This window comes from Vigna umbellata, chromosome 4 (assembly GCF_029865625.1).
Source record: "Vigna umbellata cultivar VRB3 chromosome 4, Vumbellata_1.0, whole genome shotgun sequence".
Classification (NCBI taxonomy): Eukaryota; Viridiplantae; Streptophyta; class Magnoliopsida; order Fabales; family Fabaceae; genus Vigna; species Vigna umbellata.
The window spans coordinates 53,714,361-53,734,185 of NC_142168.1; the positions used below are offsets into that span (position 1 = coordinate 53,714,361).

Sequence of the window (19,825 nt, forward strand, 5' to 3'; positions counted from 1 at the left end):
GCCTCATCCGGAATACACTTTCCACTGAACTTAGCCGGATGATGTTGGAGGAAACTTTCTAGGCTCCATTCAGCATGTGGTTGGGCAGCGTTGGAAGAGGACGCTCCTGGCGTGCCTCTGGTAGCAGCAAGAATATCCATTAACTGCCTCTGAGTCGCTTCAGTGTTGGCGCGAGCGGCCTCCATACTCTGCATGGCGTTATGATTTTGCTGCATCAGAGTGGCGTTTTGCTCCATTAACGTGACATTTTGTTGCTGTAGTCTATCAATTACGGATTCCAACAACCTGGTGTTGTTGGACGTATCAGATTCATTGGGTTGTGGAGGAGGAGGGAGTCTAGGAGCCATTCGTTCTCTGGGACAGAGAAAAACGAGCGTCAGTCATGTTCAAAGAGTTAAAAAAAAAATTCACTCATTAAACACATATTAAGCACACAGCAAAAACACAGTGCACTCATAACCTACAGCGTCCTTAAGAAAACAAAACTGCTCTGATACCAATAATGTAACATCCCAAAATTATACAGTCAGCAACTATATACTTAGAATAATCACATGTATTAATATGGCAAAACAGTTTTAAAACATAATAGATAAGATTCGCGAATGGCCGAACGGCCTTACCTATACACATAATCTAACGAGCGTTCACAAAATGATGAGGACGAACGGTTTACAAAAATAAACACCGAACGTCCAAGAATTTACATAAGACAAAAGGGCGCTCGCTCACAAGCGGCCCGCTATCCTAAATACACTAACTAAAAACCGAACGCACTACTGTTCGACCTTCACTTCTACTTCCACTAGATTTTCTTCCGCAATAAATCCTTCTTCAAGCGTTTGCTCTAGTGAGGTATCTCCTTCTGCTCACATCCACACGGATGATCATTGCAAAGACAAGACGGACATACATATACAGACAACATAATGGAAAAATGCAAGGGTAAGCTTATTGAATTTAATTCAAGTAAAACATACAGTTCATACATGCCAAATATATCAATTAATTCACAACACATGCATTCAATTCATCCATTAACTCAATCATAATCCTGGTACTAGACCGACCGTCCGGACTATATGAATTCTGTGTAGCTACGACGTCCGTGCACTCAGGTGGAAGAGCTGGAATACTCGTCAGCTACCACCTGAGGCTAGTCCGTTCTGTCCAAGTTACAGTTATGGACTAAGACCTCCTGCCATTCCCACACATGACCTACTCATCTCTACTTGAGAACGAGCACTCACGGAATATCAGGATGAACCGCCAGCTAAGCTTACCACATTCATACTTTACAAATCTCAACTTTCAACCAAGAGTCGTTCCTCCCTGGAACGCTCGTTCAAAATCAACAATCATAATTTCATTTCTTACACCATTCGCACATTTTAATCTTTCCTCTTATTCACATTTTCATTCTTAGTTCCACTTTCATAAAAGGACGAACGTCCAGCTCTCTTTGTAATAGAGGACGAACGTTAACCCAATACCGAGAAAGACTCGTTCATGAGCAGAATAGAAAATAACACAGGTTTATTAAACGAAATCCATTCCAACCTGAATCAGTTAAATGAACTGACCCTAGTACGATCTGGATAATGCTTAGAAGAAATTAAGTATGAGAACTCTAGGCCAGACGCAAAAGAATATAAACACTAAGAGAAGAAATAAAAACTTTACCAAGATCCATTTGTTTAGGAAGAACCGGTGCCAGTAAATGACCGAACGCGGTACGCGAATTTACTGAAATTTAAGACGAACACTATTTAAGTTTATGGACGAACGCTATTAAAATGCAGGACGAACGCTATTTCAGTTCGTTAATAATTACGGAAAGAACGAGCGTTCGGTATAGGACCGAGCGCCATTTAGGGCATACGCTTTGGGTCGAGACCCATTGTTGATTCAAAACCTTAGAAATAGGATTTTATATAAGTTGTAAGGGTGAAGTTACATTTTTAACAATATGACTAAGTGTTTGAAGGTGTATTCTCAAGCTTCTCAAGTCCTCACACAATACTCAGGATATCTACGTTTGGCCAAACGCTCAAACGTACAGTTATGTATAAGAGGGCGTTCGTCCTCAAATAGAATCCTTTCCAAATGAAAGGGTTCAGTTATTTCAAAGAATTTACTGGAAATACCGAACGGTCAAAGACCGTTTCGATAACGAACGTTCATTATCATATAGTTTCATATTCATATTCAACTTACAGTAACATATTTTTCAGTATAAACTTTCTTAAATTAAATTACTCATATCATGGTTCAATCCATACTTCTCATACATTAACTCATCATCAAAACCATATGCTAAAATCTGACATCATAATTCATAAATAACAAAATTTAATATAACATACATCCAACACAGTACAATTTCACAGAACGATCATGCAACACAGTATAACTCAAGAATTAAATTTAATAAGCTTCCCTTACCTGGTTCAGTAGTGAACGTCTAAGAGTGTGATTTTGACTCGTCCAACTATGATTCTCTACTCTCAACAATTTTCTTAATTTCTTCAGCTAAATCTAACCAAAAGAAAACGCAAGAATTTAGTCTACACCCTTGCATGCAGCTGAATCTGGGTTCACAGGTAATCCAGAAACGAGCTTCTAGGTTAGGAACTTACCGGTTATAGAATCGGGAGTTGTTCGGTCCAAAATAGAGCTCACAATGCAAGGAACGTTCCTACGGCTCTGAAACGTGATCGGAGAAGAGAATGGTAAGTTGCAGAAGAGAGAAGGAGAATGGTTCTAGAGAGAAGACGGAGGAAGATGAAAGATCAAGTTTCTGGAAAGAAGGTGTATGCAGAGGAGAATGAAGGGTTTTTTCTGAAAAACTTAGTTTTGCTCCACTGTTGAAAACGAACGCCCCCCTCTCCTATTGACACCTGGTTTCCACTCACTGTTTTCGAACCTTCCGAATGGACATATGGCAGACGCGAGTCAGAGAGGATAAGTGCACATTAATGGCACTGCACGTGTAACGTGGTGCATTAATGGAAGCATCCTGGTGACTCAGCAGTCCAATTAATTGTGACGTGACAAAAACCGTCAAATAAAAAAAATAAATTTAAATAAAAATTATTATTAAAAAGTAATATTGATAAAATAAATATTTAAATTTTAAAAAGATATTTAATCAGTAAAGTTGGAAAATAAATATGGATTATCAGAAGGAGGCATCTCTTTATATATGGGTATAAATAAAATAAAATATAAATATTAATTTATATATATATTTAGAAAACAATCAAAGTATATCTTTAAACAAAAAGTATAGAAGTGATATTATTAATGGCACATCACACTCTTACGTGACACCATGTCAACTTACATCACAAATTTTTTTTTTTCTAATAAATAAATAAACAATAACGATAATTACAAAAATATATAACAAAAACACAAACTAATACCATTTTAATAGTGTTAGTACACTACTAATAGAAAGAATATTATTGTATCAAAAATTTTAAATTAGAGACCAAATTGAGATACGACTAGTGAAACATGTTTTAAAATATATTATAATAATATGAAATGTAATTTATTAATTTAGTTAAGTTTTAGTTAAATACCATTTTTTTCATAAAAATCATATTGGATTAGTTAGTTAAATTGGTCTAATTAAAAGTTAATATGTCATCGAAACAGAAACAACACAAAATCAGTACAAAAAATCATCTTGAACAGGGATTTTAAAATTTAATATAAAAGGTGTTAAATACTAAAAAAACACATTGTTGTACTGAATTATATTTTTATGTATGATTGAATTAGATTTTTATTTCTGATATAAATGCTAAGGATCTTTTAAATAACGTTTTATTTTAGATTTTAATGTCATAATGTTATAATATTGTATTTCCAAAATACTAATTACTTCCGGATAATCAATATTGTTAATTAATAATGTAGTATGTGTTTGAATAATAAGTTGGAACTTATACCCGACTATAAGTATGTTAAGCATCACTGGCTCCCACTACTATTCCTGCAAGCTCTCCCACCTGCATAATATTAACATACATTAAAAATACATACCTATAAAATGTAATTCTTAAAGGCTTTTGTCTTGTTGCCTTTGTAAAGGATCCCAAGGAACCCTGGAAGGGCAAGGATAAAATGTTAGAGAATGTGTATCCTCTTCAAGTATTCTAAGAGAAACAATATGAGAGAAGAAGCTAGGAAACAAAACTGAGAGAAGTGAGCATGTATAAGCTGAACACAAACGAAAATCACAATGCTGGAAGCAAAACATCACAAACCATCTCTTTTTCAAACCAAATTATCAATAAGGCTAAAAGAGTCAATCAAATTACGTATTGATAAATGGACTATAGGATTTATCCCAAATATGTCAAGTAGGGCACGATGCACAGGGAAAATAAATTTCTTCATACCCCTAACGCATCTTTAGAGATTTTCCATATTTATAAACATTTCAAAATGAAGGATGATACAACATGGTATGAAGATTCTATGTAAATTACAAGCAAATAACTACAAACAAGAGTATTCAGAAAACAAAAACCTTATTGTTTCAGTAGGGATGTGGAGACCGAGATACCAACCTAACAAAACTGGACTGCTTCTTCTGGTGATGCCTATTACGATGCTTCCTCCCTCTCTCTATGCTCTGCTCTCTGGGAGAAGATGGGCTGGGTAGCTGCAAAGGCACTCCAACGCTCAAGTCAAGAAAGGAATGTCTGATCTAACAGTTACAACTCCCAGGCAGTCAACTTCGGTAACTGACCGAACTTTCAGGCAGTCAACTTCGAAATTATCTGTTAGCATACGCTAAACCGCTTCGTTGTCGTACAAGCGCTATATGTCGAGACATCATTGGTTGTCGAGCACCAGGTGATCGACGTGGTCTATCACCAGGTGCTCGACATCAACATGCGAATATCACTTATTGTCGATTACCAGGTTCTCGACATCGACCTGTAAACACTTGTGATGTTAAAGGTCGACCGCTGGTGAACTCGGGTAGCCTATGGTACATCGCTGATTGTCGATTACCAGGTGCTCGACATCAACATGCGAATGACATTGACTATCGATTACCAGGTGTTCGACATCAACCTGTAAATACTTGTGCTGTTAAAGGTCGATCGCTGGTGAACTCGGGTATCCTATGGTACATGCCCCCCGAGTCCAAGTAAACTAGCGCAGAGTTGCTGTTAAGAAGGATCCTACGGTGCTGACGCTTAACCTTCCAGCCGTCTTCAACACGTTTCAGAAAGGAGGTAATCATTGTTTTAGGGAAAAACAGAAGTTAGTATTGGGTGCTGCAAACGGAAAATTCATTGCAAGACCTCCGATTACAGCTGAATCAAGATTTTACCAGGTAATCTTTTCCTTCGTCTTATCGTATTTACTGCCGATAATGGAAGAAAAGGGGCATAGCACCGGTGACCACTGATGAATCAATATTTTATTGATTTCACTTAGTTTATTGTACCAGATTTAGTCAAGGAATTGTGCTTGAATGTACAGTATTATCCTATTTTTCCTAATTGTGCTAAATTTGATCGGAAATTCTTATTTTAACTAATTTGAATTATCTGAGCTAATTATTTTACAAGGAAAATTTGGAGATACAATTTGGGACATTTGAAGGTTAAATGAGAAATGGCAATTGAGCCCAATGCATCTCAGTCATTTCAATTTTCGCACAGTGCTGCGTGAATGTTGTGTCAACTTGTGTGCCCTCGTTTGAGTTCAATTCTTATCCGTTTTCCATGCAATTTTTTTTCATAGTTTCGTCTAGATGTCTATTTTCACGTATAGTTTTTACTTTGTTCAAATTAGTTCTGTACTGTTCCCAGTAATTTTTTTACTCCCCTATGTCAGTCCAGTGATTATTGTTTGAGTGTTCTAATATGTTTGCATTGTTTGCTTGCTGTTTAGTACTTGTGGTGGCTGGAATTTATCATTGGACAATGCATCTCATGGTCACAAAAAGAAATTAAATGTGGTTCTAGATTCTTAATTGGTTGCAAGGAGGTCCAAATTGTTTTGAGTGTGAACAAGAAGGAGAGCTGAATGGACTTCCGGTGATTTTAATATGTGATTTGTGTGCGGAAGAAGCAATTCATTTTCATTTAGATGGAGGAGCACATGGCTTATGGAGTCCGTCCAGCAGGGAGCTCTGCTACATCACATGAGAAGCTTTTAAAAAAAATATATATATTTTGGTTGGAATGCATGAAGTGCTGTTTTCAATTGGGAAAATAATTTTTCATTGTGGAATTAAAGAGAAAGTGGGTTGCCACAAATTCTAAGCAAAGGTCACGGCATGGGGTCCATCAAAAGTAATCTTTTCAATTCTATCAAAAGCTCACGGCCTAGTGCCCATGGAAAAATTAATTTTGGAAGCATCTAAGTTGGAATAAAAGTGGGAGCCACCACACCCTTTCTTGGCTGGAACGTGGTTTCCAATTTGGAGAAAAGCAATTCAGTTTTGGCTTTTACGGAGCACGTGGAAAGTGAAGTGACATCCAGCAAATATCCAGTGCTTGGAGATTTGATGCCACGTCTTGGAGAAAAAAAAAAGGAGGTGAGAGCACATGGCTTGGTCCACGTGAAGTCCAGTAGCATCCGGAAAGCACATGTCCACGTCCTGGAAGGGGGGTGCACATCATTCCAGCAGCTCTCGGTCCAGAAGCACGTGAGGTGGGTGTCCATCCAGCAAATGGGAAATACAGGAGTGTATCCAGCAAGACGCGACCAACAAGACTTGAGAGGTGAAGTCCAACAGCGTCAACGAGCAGCAGCAAGCCCAGCACTCAGCAATCCTTCACTCGGTCCAGCGGCCACAGTAAAAAGAGGGGAGAGCTGGAGAAAAAGGGAGTGACCTAGTAGCTGAAACGGAGGGGAGAGAATGACTTGGATATTCTGGAAAGAGCCACCTTAGAGAGCACATGATGTGAATGGATGGAAAGTGAGGGTTACAGCCGCCACTTGAGTAGGAGTTCATTTCATTAGTTTGGAAGAAGGGAGAATAGGAGGGAGGAGGCTGTTACTGGTTCGCGTAGGAAGTGGGGTGGCTGGAGCTTTCTAAAGTTTTTGGTTTGAAGGTGACGGAGTGCGTGGAGGCCTAGGCTCTCGGCTTTCTATTTTTTTTTTAGCACACGGGATTTAGTGATTGAGTAGAAGTGCACGTTGATTCTTGGTGAATGGAGAGGAGCAGCTGCTACGTGGATGCATGAGATGCACACAACATTCATTTTGCTTTGTAGAAAGTTCATCACGGAAAAAGAGGAAGCGCGGCTTTCATTTGCTTAAGAGAAAACGCTGGAAGAAGTGGAGCACACATTCACGGCATTTGGCTTTTTCTTGGAGAAAGGCACGACTGGAAGAAGCACAAGGAGGAGACGTGATTGATTTTGGTGATTTAATGGGAATCCACATGGCTGCAATGTCCAGAGATAGGAGAGCTTCAAGGGGTTTTGGGTTTTCATATTATATATATTAGAATATTGCTTTTTTGTGATGATATTCATTCAAAGCTGCTGCAATGTGCATTTTAAGTTTTGTTAGCTAAGTTATGATTTTTCAATTCCAACTACCGTGAAATTTCCAAGCTTTATTCCAATGTGCATTTAATTTTTTTTAGCTCATCATTGCATTATAATAGTTTTGGATTCCTTTTTTTTATTTCTCTAATGCATTTAAATTAGTTTTGGCTTTAGGAATGTTTAATTTAGTGTTATCATGTTGTCTCTTCTGTTCAGTTTATTTATCTTCTTGCATTTCCAATTTCCTCACTTATTTTAGAAACCGTTCGGTATTCACGCTTTGTTAATTCATTTCACTGTTTTCAATTATGTTTGGTTGTATTTAATTTCCAGTCTTAATTTACATCATTTTCGAATCACAAAAACACTTTCAAAACCCCCCCCACTGCGTGTTTATCCTAAGACTCGAACCACATTTGGTCCTTGAGAGACGACCTAGGAGTCACTGCCTAGTCTATACTGCATTCTTTTATGCACAACTTTTGTGGGAGGTGCGACCCTCTCATCAAAATGGCGCCGCTGCCGGGGACCAACGGTTCGGTCTTAGGTTTTTGTTGTGTTTGTGTGTGTTGTGTTTTGTCTTGTGTTGTGATGTGATGTGATGTGATGTTCTGTTTTGTGTGTGCGTGTTGCATGTATAAATGTGTTGTGTTTTATTTGTTTCGTGATTTTTAGTATTCTTCTTTTTCCATGTCTACCTATTTTGATTTCGTGAACACTGCTTGTTTTGCTAGTGCCTCTGATTATGATTCTCCTTCTGCATGTTACTCTGATTGTAATTCATATTCTGCTGATTTCTATGTTGAGAACAATACGACTCATCCTCTAATTTCTGAGAGTGCTCTTTGTGAGCCGGTTTCACTTAAGGAGGATGATCTTCATTGCGATCTCACCCCTGGACTGATACATTTGCTGCCTAAGTTTCACGGTTTTGCAGGAGAATGCCCACACAGACATTTGGAGGAGCTCCATATCATGTGCTCTTCAATGAAGCCTCCAGATGTCCCTCTTGATTACATTTTCTTGAGCGCATTTCCGCATTCATTACAAGGAGCAGCTAAGGATTGGAAAGACTCTCTTCCTCTGAGATCCGTTACCGATTGGGGATATTTTGAGCATCAGTTTCTGAGCAAGTTTTCCCTTGTGCAATATGCTTACAGCAACGGTCTTGGATGGAATGACCCTACTTTGGGATGGTATAATGCTCCACAGCATCAATATCAAGAACCACCATTCCAGAGTACTTTCATGCCTCCACCAGTCCAGCAATATCAGAGTCAGCAATATGATGCTCCTGCCCAAATAGCTCCTCAGCCTTCTACTTCTGAGCCTACATTGCAGGAGTTGTTGGAGCAGATGACCATGCAGAACCTTCAGTTTCAGCAAGAGAACATGCAGTTCCAGCAAGAAATAGGAGCTGCCATTCAGAGTATGACTGATCAGATAGGGCAGATGGCCACTCAACTCACTGAGGAACAGTCTCAAGATTCAGAGTTACCATTTCAGACTGTTCAGATTCCAGATGATGATGATAGTGGCATCAACATAGAAGATGGGGAGAAGAGTCATGAGCTTACTACTGCGCCACAAACTTTCCCACCTTCAGATGGTCCCACTCTTGCACCTGAGGAGACCGAGAAAGATTTTGAGGACCAGGCATATATGAGCAACATTTGTGAGCCAGGTAGACCATTTTCATCTTTCACCACTTTTCCAAGCTTTAGAGAAGTGGAGGTAAGCATACCTCAATTTGATTATTCTGTTGATGATTATGTTGTTGAGGGGTATGTTGATAATTATACTGTTGATGAGCATGTTTTTAATTCTCCCTCTGTGCATGATGAGAACCACTTTTTGCTACCACATCTGAATATTTATTCTCCATGCACTGAACATGAATCTGAGCCTGTTATTGATATCGTTTCTACATCTGAAATTGATTCATGTTCTGAGGATGTATCTGAGGTTCAGCCTGTTACACTGAGATTGGGTGTTATACCCCTGCATGTTATTTCTTTGGAACCACATTGCACTAACCATGTTACAGGAGGTACACATATATTTAACCAACAAACGCCCACGGTGGAAGACAAAGGTGCTCACATACACAACAGTTTGAAGATCAATAGACACCGGCCGAACCCGCTCATCAACAATCCTTGCTTCTTAGATCCAGCTGTGGAAGACATTTCCCTGCTCGATCAAATATGGAGGATGAAGCAGTTCTTCCTCAAAACTTCCTTGCTGGATCCTGTGGTGGACGACATCTCCCTGATAGTCCAAAATTGGCAACTGCCACCATGACCAGGGGAGTTTTCTTTCTCTCTTCTCCCCCTTTCCCTACTTTTATTGCACTTGTCCATGATCTGTTGACTGTTATGATTTATGATCTTATGCTTATGAAACATTGAGGACACTGTGTAGTTTAAGTGTGGTCTATTGGGGGAGATTTTTATTTTTCTTTGTTAGTTTTTGTTTTCCGTGTTAAATTTTTTCTTTTCTAGGTAGTTTTTGTTTTGTTTTGTGTACAGTTTTACATGTTTCTCTTGATTTTTGGACTTTGTTTGGGTTGTAGACTTATCATTTCCTTCACTTGATTGATACTTATTTGTTTGAAATCCTTGCTTTTCTCTACTTGGAAGATGATTATGATTTTTGAGAGTTGAATTAATTGTGACACAAATGCCCTGTGTGAGAATTTGAGCCACTTTATGTTCTTTCTTGTGTGTGATATGTCTCTTGATTGCTTGCACATATGCCTTGGCTTGACTCTTGTTGATAACTCTTGATTGATATGCATGTTTGGAAGTGATAAAGGAAGTTTTGTTTTTGAGCCTCTCTAGCCAAATAAGCTTACCTTGCTCTGATTCTTTGAAAACCCTTTTTTGAGCCTATACTTTCCTCATTTCTTTGTTTTGAAGCTCATACACTGGCCCTAAGTGAAAAACCATGATTACCTTAACCTTAGGGAATTTTGGAGCTTTGGAAGTGTTTTGGGAACAAGTGTGGTCTCCTTGGGGATTATGATGAGTTGGCTAGTTGGTTCATCTTCTTATCGTGTTTTTGGAAATATGTGGTGTATCTTGTCTCTTGAAATTATGTGCTGAATAGAGAAAAGAAAAGAGACAGGATAAAAAAAAAAAAAAAAAAAAAAAAAAAAAAAGAGAGCAGAAAAATAGTGAAAAAAAAATGTGAATAATTGTGAATAATGGAGTCAAGAAGAGGATGGAATTAGAGGTTGTGGGTGTGTTTGAATGTGTTTACACTTGTTCCCCACTGCTCCTCTATTTCTTTTGGTTTACAGCTTCTCATCCATATGTTATCCTCCCATGTCCTTGGCCCCATTACATCCATAAAAGACCTGTTGATTTGAACATGCATATGTTTTGAGTGATGATATTAGAGGCTTGCCAAGTTTGTTGTTGTTTGCTTTCTTGAGTGCATTGAGTTGAAATTCTTTACCTTATACACTTGAGAGAAACACTGATAGTGCATCTGTGAGGTTTTGTTACTTTTGATTCACCTTTTGAGCTGATTGATCATTTTTCCATGTCTTGAATTGCTTGGATGATTTCATGAGTATCTGCTTTCTCTGATCGATTATGTGTTGGATATTGTCTACTTCCTTTCTTGGTCTAGATTCCTTGAGAACTGTGTAATTCTGTTTCTGTCATTGTTAGTCTTTGTTCTGTGTTTGCTGAGTTTTGTCATTTCCCTGGATGTCCTTTCAACTATTCCCTGATCTGCGTCTTGATTTTGCCCAGGAGTGCAAAAGACTAAGTGTGGTCTATTTTGATGAATCAATATTTTATTGATTTCACTTAGTTTATTGTACCAGATTTAGTCAAGGAATTGTGCTTGAATGTACAGTATTATCCTATTTTTCCTAATTGTGCTAAATTTGATCGGAAATTCTTATTTTAACTAATTTGAATTATCTGAGCTAATTATTTTACAAGGAAAATTTGGAGATACAATTTGGGACATTTGAAGGTTAAATGAGAAATGGCAATTGAGCCCAATGCATCTCAGTCATTTCAATTTTCGCACAGTGCTGCGTGAATGTTGTGTCAACTTGTGTGCCCTCGTTTGAGTTCAATTCTTATCCGTTTTCCATGCAATTTTTTTTCATAGTTTCGTCTAGATGTCTATTTTCACGTATAGTTTTTACTTTGTTCAAATTAGTTCTGTACTGTTCCCAGTAATTTTTTTACTCCCCTATGTCAGTCCAGTGATTATTGTTTGAGTGTTCTAATATGTTTGCATTGTTTGCTTGCTGTTTAGTACTTGTGGTGGCTGGAATTTATCATTGGACAATGCATCTCATGGTCACAAAAAGAAATTAAATGTGGTTCTAGATTCTTAATTGGTTGCAAGGAGGTCCAAATTGTTTTGAGTGTGAACAAGAAGGAGAGCTGAATGGACTTCCGGTGATTTTAATATGTGATTTGTGTGCGGAAGAAGCAATTCATTTTCATTTAGATGGAGGAGCACATGGCTTATGGAGTCCGTCCAGCAGGGAGCTCTGCTACATCACATGAGAAGCTTTTAAAAAAAATATATATATTTTGGTTGGAATGCATGAAGTGCTGTTTTCAATTGGGAAAATAATTTTTCATTGTGGAATTAAAGAGAAAGTGGGTTGCCACAAATTCTAAGCAAAGGTCACGGCATGGGGTCCATCAAAAGTAATCTTTTCAATTCTATCAAAAGCTCACGGCCTAGTGCCCATGGAAAAATTAATTTTGGAAGCATCTAAGTTGGAATAAAAGTGGGAGCCACCACACCCTTTCTTGGCTGGAACGTGGTTTCCAATTTGGAGAAAAGCAATTCAGTTTTGGCTTTTACGGAGCACGTGGAAAGTGAAGTGACATCCAGCAAATATCCAGTGCTTGGAGATTTGATGCCACGTCTTGGAGAAAAAAAAAAGGAGGTGAGAGCACATGGCTTGGTCCACGTGAAGTCCAGTAGCATCCGGAAAGCACATGTCCACGTCCTGGAAGGGGGGTGCACATCATTCCAGCAGCTCTCGGTCCAGAAGCACGTGAGGTGGGTGTCCATCCAGCAAATGGGAAATACAGGAGTGTATCCAGCAAGACGCGACCAACAAGACTTGAGAGGTGAAGTCCAACAGCGTCAACGAGCAGCAGCAAGCCCAGCACTCAGCAATCCTTCACTCGGTCCAGCGGCCACAGTAAAAAGAGGGGAGAGCTGGAGAAAAAGGGAGTGACCTAGTAGCTGAAACGGAGGGGAGAGAATGACTTGGATATTCTGGAAAGAGCCACCTTAGAGAGCACATGATGTGAATGGATGGAAAGTGAGGGTTACAGCCGCCACTTGAGTAGGAGTTCATTTCATTAGTTTGGAAGAAGGGAGAATAGGAGGGAGGAGGCTGTTACTGGTTCGCGTAGGAAGTGGGGTGGCTGGAGCTTTCTAAAGTTTTTGGTTTGAAGGTGACGGAGTGCGTGGAGGCCTAGGCTCTCGGCTTTCTATTTTTTTTTTAGCACACGGGATTTAGTGATTGAGTAGAAGTGCACGTTGATTCTTGGTGAATGGAGAGGAGCAGCTGCTACGTGGATGCATGAGATGCACACAACATTCATTTTGCTTTGTAGAAAGTTCATCACGGAAAAAGAGGAAGCGCGGCTTTCATTTGCTTAAGAGAAAACGCTGGAAGAAGTGGAGCACACATTCACGGCATTTGGCTTTTTCTTGGAGAAAGGCACGACTGGAAGAAGCACAAGGAGGAGACGTGATTGATTTTGGTGATTTAATGGGAATCCACATGGCTGCAATGTCCAGAGATAGGAGAGCTTCAAGGGGTTTTGGGTTTTCATATTATATATATTAGAATATTGCTTTTTTGTGATGATATTCATTCAAAGCTGCTGCAATGTGCATTTTAAGTTTTGTTAGCTAAGTTATGATTTTTCAATTCCAACTACCGTGAAATTTCCAAGCTTTATTCCAATGTGCATTTAATTTTTTTTAGCTCATCATTGCATTATAATAGTTTTGGATTCCTTTTTCTTATTTCTCTAATGCATTTAAATTAGTTTTGGCTTTAGGAATGTTTAATTTAGTGTTATCATGTTGTCTCTTCTGTTCAGTTTATTTATCTTCTTGCATTTCCAATTTCCTCACTTATTTTAGAAACCGTTCGGTATTCACGCTTTGTTAATTCATTTCACTGTTTTCAATTATGTTTGGTTGTATTTAATTTCCAGTCTTAATTTACATCATTTTCGAATCACAAAAACACTTTCAAAACCCCCCCCACTGCGTGTTTATCCTAAGACTCGAACCACATTTGGTCCTTGAGAGACGACCTAGGAGTCACTGCCTAGTCTATACTGCATTCTTTTATGCACAACTTTTGTGGGAGGTGCGACCCTCTCATCAAAATGGCGCCGCTGCCGGGGACCAACGGTTCGGTCTTAGGTTTTTGTTGTGTTTGTGTGTGTTGTGTTTTGTCTTGTGTTGTGATGTGATGTGATGTTCTGTTTTGTGTGTGCGTGTTGCATGTATAAATGTGTTGTGTTTTATTTGTTTCGTGATTTTTAGTATTCTTCTTTTTCCATGTCTACCTATTTTGATTTCGTGAACACTGCTTGTTTTGCTAGTGCCTCTGATTATGATTCTCCTTCTGCATGTTACTCTGATTGTAATTCATATTCTGCTGATTTCTATGTTGAGAACAATACGACTCATCCTCTAATTTCTGAGAGTGCTCTTTGTGAGCCGGTTTCACTTAAGGAGGATGATCTTCATTGCGATCTCACCCCTGGACTGATACATTTGCTGCCTAAGTTTCACGGTTTTGCAGGAGAATGCCCACACAGACATTTGGAGGAGCTCCATATCATGTGCTCTTCAATGAAGCCTCCAGATGTCCCTCTTGATTACATTTTCTTGAGCGCATTTCCGCATTCATTACAAGGAGCAGCTAAGGATTGGAAAGACTCTCTTCCTCTGAGATCCGTTACCGATTGGGGATATTTTGAGCATCAGTTTCTGAGCAAGTTTTCCCTTGTGCAATATGCTTACAGCAACGGTCTTGGATGGAATGACCCTACTTTGGGATGGTATAATGCTCCACAGCATCAATATCAAGAACCACCATTCCAGAGTACTTTCATGCCTCCACCAGTCCAGCAATATCAGAGTCAGCAATATGATGCTCCTGCCCAAATAGCTCCTCAGCCTTCTACTTCTGAGCCTACATTGCAGGAGTTGTTGGAGCAGATGACCATGCAGAACCTTCAGTTTCAGCAAGAGAACATGCAGTTCCAGCAAGAAATAGGAGCTGCCATTCAGAGTATGACTGATCAGATAGGGCAGATGGCCACTCAACTCACTGAGGAACAGTCTCAAGATTCAGAGTTACCATTTCAGACTGTTCAGATTCCAGATGATGATGATAGTGGCATCAACATAGAAGATGGGGAGAAGAGTCATGAGCTTACTACTGCGCCACAAACTTTCCCACCTTCAGATGGTCCCACTCTTGCACCTGAGGAGACCGAGAAAGATTTTGAGGACCAGGCATATATGAGCAACATTTGTGAGCCAGGTAGACCATTTTCATCTTTCACCACTTTTCCAAGCTTTAGAGAAGTGGAGGTAAGCATACCTCAATTTGATTATTCTGTTGATGATTATGTTGTTGAGGGGTATGTTGATAATTATACTGTTGATGAGCATGTTTTTAATTCTCCCTCTGTGCATGATGAGAACCACTTTTTGCTACCACATCTGAATATTTATTCTCCATGCACTGAACATGAATCTGAGCCTGTTATTGATATCGTTTCTACATCTGAAATTGATTCATGTTCTGAGGATGTATCTGAGGTTCAGCCTGTTACACTGAGATTGGGTGTTATACCCCTGCATGTTATTTCTTTGGAACCACATTGCACTAACCATGTTACAGGAGGTACACATATATTTAACCAACAAACGCCCACGGTGGAAGACAAAGGTGCTCACATACACAACAGTTTGAAGATCAATAGACACCGGCCGAACCCGCTCATCAACAATCCTTGCTTCTTAGATCCAGCTGTGGAAGACATTTCCCTGCTCGATCAAATATGGAGGATGAAGCAGTTCTTCCTCAAAACTTCCTTGCTGGATCCTGTGGTGGACGACATCTCCCTGATAGTCCAAAATTGGCAACTGCCACCATGACCAGGGGAGTTTTCTTTCTCTCTTCTCCCCCTTTCCCTACTTTTATTGCACTTGTCCATGATCTGTTGACTGTTATGATTTATGATCTTATGCTTATGAAACATTGAGGACACTGTGTAGTTTAAGTGTGGTCTATTGGGGGAGATTTTTATTTTTCTTTGTTAGTTTTTGTTTTCCGTGTTAAATTTTTTCTTTTCTAGGTAGTTTTTGTTTTGTTTTGTGTACAGTTTTACATGTTTCTCTTGATTTTTGGACTTTGTTTGGGTTGTAGACTTATCATTTCCTTCACTTGATTGATACTTATTTGTTTGAAATCCTTGCTTTTCTCTACTTGGAAGATGATTATGATTTTTGAGAGTTGAATTAATTGTGACACAAATGCCCTGTGTGAGAATTTGAGCCACTTTATGTTCTTTCTTGTGTGTGATATGTCTCTTGATTGCTTGCACATATGCCTTGGCTTGACTCTTGTTGATAACTCTTGATTGATATGCATGTTTGGAAGTGATAAAGGAAGTTTTGTTTTTGAGCCTCTCTAGCCAAATAAGCTTACCTTGCTCTGATTCTTTGAAAACCCTTTTTTGAGCCTATACTTTCCTCATTTCTTTGTTTTGAAGCTCATACACTGGCCCTAAGTGAAAAACCATGATTACCTTAACCTTAGGGAATTTTGGAGCTTTGGAAGTGTTTTGGGAACAAGTGTGGTCTCCTTGGGGATTATGATGAGTTGGCTAGTTGGTTCATCTTCTTATCGTGTTTTTGGAAATATGTGGTGTATCTTGTCTCTTGAAATTATGTGCTGAATAGAGAAAAGAAAAGAGACAGGATAAAAAAAAAAAAAAAAAAAAAAAAAAAAAGAGAGCAGAAAAATAGTGAAAAAAAAATGTGAATAATTGTGAATAATGGAGTCAAGAAGAGGATGGAATTAGAGGTTGTGGGTGTGTTTGAATGTGTTTACACTTGTTCCCCACTGCTCCTCTATTTCTTTTGGTTTACAGCTTCTCATCCATATGTTATCCTCCCATGTCCTTGGCCCCATTACATCCATAAAAGACCTTTTGATTTGAACATGCATATGTTTTGAGTGATGATATTAGAGGCTTGCCAAGTTTGTTGTTGTTTGCTTTCTTGAGTGCATTGAGTTGAAATTCTTTACCTTATACACTTGAGAGAAACACTGATAGTGCATCTGTGAGGTTTTGTTACTTTTGATTCACCTTTTGAGCTGATTGATCATTTTTCCATGTCTTGAATTGCTTGGATGATTTCATGAGTATCTGCTTTCTCTGATCGATTATGTGTTGGATATTGTCTACTTCCTTTCTTGGTCTAGATTCCTTGAGAACTGTGTAATTCTGTTTCTGTCATTGTTAGTCTTTGTTCTGTGTTTGCTGAGTTTTGTCATTTCCCTGGATGTCCTTTCAACTATTCCCTGATCTGCGTCTTGATTTTGCCCAGGAGTGCAAAAGACTAAGTGTGGTCTATTTTGATGAATCAATATTTTATTGATTTCACTTAGTTTATTGTACCAGATTTAGTCAAGGAATTGTGCTTGAATGTACAGTATTATCCTATTTTTCCTAATTGTGCTAAATTTGATCGGAAATTCTTATTTTAACTAATTTGAATTATCTGAGCTAATTATTTTACAAGGAAAATTTGGAGATACAATTTGGGACATTTGAAGGTTAAATGAGAAATGGCAATTGAGCCCAATGCATCTCAGTCATTTCAATTTTCGCACAGTGCTGCGTGAATGTTGTGTCAACTTGTGTGCCCTCGTTTGAGTTCAATTCTTATCCGTTTTCCATGCAATTTTTTTTCATAGTTTCGTCTAGATGTCTATTTTCACGTATAGTTTTTACTTTGTTCAAATTAGTTCTGTACTGTTCCCAGTAATTTTTTTACTCCCCTATGTCAGTCCAGTGATTATTGTTTGAGTGTTCTAATATGTTTGCATTGTTTGCTTGCTGTTTAGTACTTGTGGTGGCTGGAATTTATCATTGGACAATGCATCTCATGGTCACAAAAAGAAATTAAATGTGGTTCTAGATTCTTAATTGGTTGCAAGGAGGTCCAAATTGTTTTGAGTGTGAACAAGAAGGAGAGCTGAATGGACTTCCGGTGATTTTAATATGTGATTTGTGTGCGGAAGAAGCAATTCATTTTCATTTAGATGGAGGAGCACATGGCTTATGGAGTCCGTCCAGCAGGGAGCTCTGCTACATCACATGAGAAGCTTTTAAAAAAAATATATATATTTTGGTTGGAATGCATGAAGTGCTGTTTTCAATTGGGAAAATAATTTTTCATTGTGGAATTAAAGAGAAAGTGGGTTGCCACAAATTCTAAGCAAAGGTCACGGCATGGGGTCCATCAAAAGTAATCTTTTCAATTCTATCAAAAGCTCACGGCCTAGTGCCCATGGAAAAATTAATTTTGGAAGCATCTAAGTTGGAATAAAAGTGGGAGCCACCACACCCTTTCTTGGCTGGAACGTGGTTTCCAATTTGGAGAAAAGCAATTCAGTTTTGGCTTTTACGGAGCACGTGGAAAGTGAAGTGACATCCAGCAAATATCCAGTGCTTGGAGATTTGATGCCACGTCTTGGAGAAAAAAAAAAGGAGGTGAGAGCACATGGCTTGGTCCACGTGAAGTCCAGTAGCATCCGGAAAGCACATGTCCACGTCCTGGAAGGGGGGTGCACATCATTCCAGCAGCTCTCGGTCCAGAAGCACGTGAGGTGGGTGTCCATCCAGCAAATGGGAAATACAGGAGTGTATCCAGCAAGACGCGACCAACAAGACTTGAGAGGTGAAGTCCAACAGCGTCAACGAGCAGCAGCAAGCCCAGCACTCAGCAATCCTTCACTCGGTCCAGCGGCCACAGTAAAAAGAGGGGAGAGCTGGAGAAAAAGGGAGTGACCTAGTAGCTGAAACGGAGGGGAGAGAATGACTTGGATATTCTGGAAAGAGCCACCTTAGAGAGCACATGATGTGAATGGATGGAAAGTGAGGGTTACAGCCGCCACTTGAGTAGGAGTTCATTTCATTAGTTTGGAAGAAGGGAGAATAGGAGGGAGGAGGCTGTTACTGGTTCGCGTAGGAAGTGGGGTGGCTGGAGCTTTCTAAAGTTTTTGGTTTGAAGGTGACGGAGTGCGTGGAGGCCTAGGCTCTCGGCTTTCTATTTTTTTTTTAGCACACGGGATTTAGTGATTGAGTAGAAGTGCACGTTGATTCTTGGTGAATGGAGAGGAGCAGCTGCTACGTGGATGCATGAGATGCACACAACATTCATTTTGCTTTGTAGAAAGTTCATCACGGAAAAAGAGGAAGCGCGGCTTTCATTTGCTTAAGAGAAAACGCTGGAAGAAGTGGAGCACACATTCACGGCATTTGGCTTTTTCTTGGAGAAAGGCACGACTGGAAGAAGCACAAGGAGGAGACGTGATTGATTTTGGTGATTTAATGGGAATCCACATGGCTGCAATGTCCAGAGATAGGAGAGCTTCAAGGGGTTTTGGGTTTTCATATTATATATATTAGAATATTGCTTTTTTGTGATGATATTCATTCAAAGCTGCTGCAATGTGCATTTTAAGTTTTGTTAGCTAAGTTATGATTTTTCAATTCCAACTACCGTGAAATTTCCAAGCTTTATTCCAATGTGCATTTAATTTTTTTTAGCTCATCATTGCATTATAATAGTTTTGGATTCCTTTTTCTTATTTCTCTAATGCATTTAAATTAGTTTTGGCTTTAGGAATGTTTAATTTAGTGTTATCATGTTGTCTCTTCTGTTCAGTTTATTTATCTTCTTGCATTTCCAATTTCCTCACTTATTTTAGAAACCGTTCGGTATTCACGCTTTGTTAATTCATTTCACTGTTTTCAATTATGTTTGGTTGTATTTAATTTCCAGTCTTAATTTACATCATTTTCGAATCACAAAAACACTTTCAAAACCCCCCCCACTGCGTGTTTATCCTAAGACTCGAACCACATTTGGTCCTTGAGAGACGACCTAGGAGTCACTGCCTAGTCTATACTGCATTCTTTTATGCACAACTTTTGTGGGAGGTGCGACCCTCTCAT

The 19,825-nt window shown here is 39.0% G+C and overlaps 2 protein-coding genes across 2 annotated transcripts; both read left to right on the forward strand.

The window, feature by feature from the left end:
* The first annotated feature begins 8,066 nt into the window (after positions 1–8,066).
* Positions 8,067–13,532, forward strand: LOC148200613 (uncharacterized). The gene has a single exon (XM_088114240.1). The coding sequence runs from the start codon at positions 8,229–8,231 to the stop codon at positions 9,840–9,842; it is 1,614 nt and encodes a 537-aa protein (XP_087970366.1). The 5' UTR covers positions 8,067–8,228; the 3' UTR covers positions 9,843–13,532.
* Positions 13,533–13,987: 455 nt separating this feature from the next.
* LOC148200614 (uncharacterized) lies at positions 13,988–19,419 on the forward strand. The gene has a single exon (XM_088111700.1). The coding sequence runs from the start codon at positions 14,118–14,120 to the stop codon at positions 15,729–15,731; it is 1,614 nt and encodes a 537-aa protein (XP_087967826.1). The 5' UTR covers positions 13,988–14,117; the 3' UTR covers positions 15,732–19,419.
* The last annotated feature ends 406 nt before the right edge of the window (positions 19,420–19,825 follow it).

What these genes read in the sequence shown, in the direction of transcription:
- LOC148200613 (XM_088114240.1), top strand. Translation starts at nt 8,229, where the DNA reads ATGTCTACCTATTTTGATTTCGTGAACACTGCTTGTTTTGCTAGTGCC.
- LOC148200614 (XM_088111700.1), top strand. Translation starts at nt 14,118, where the DNA reads ATGTCTACCTATTTTGATTTCGTGAACACTGCTTGTTTTGCTAGTGCC.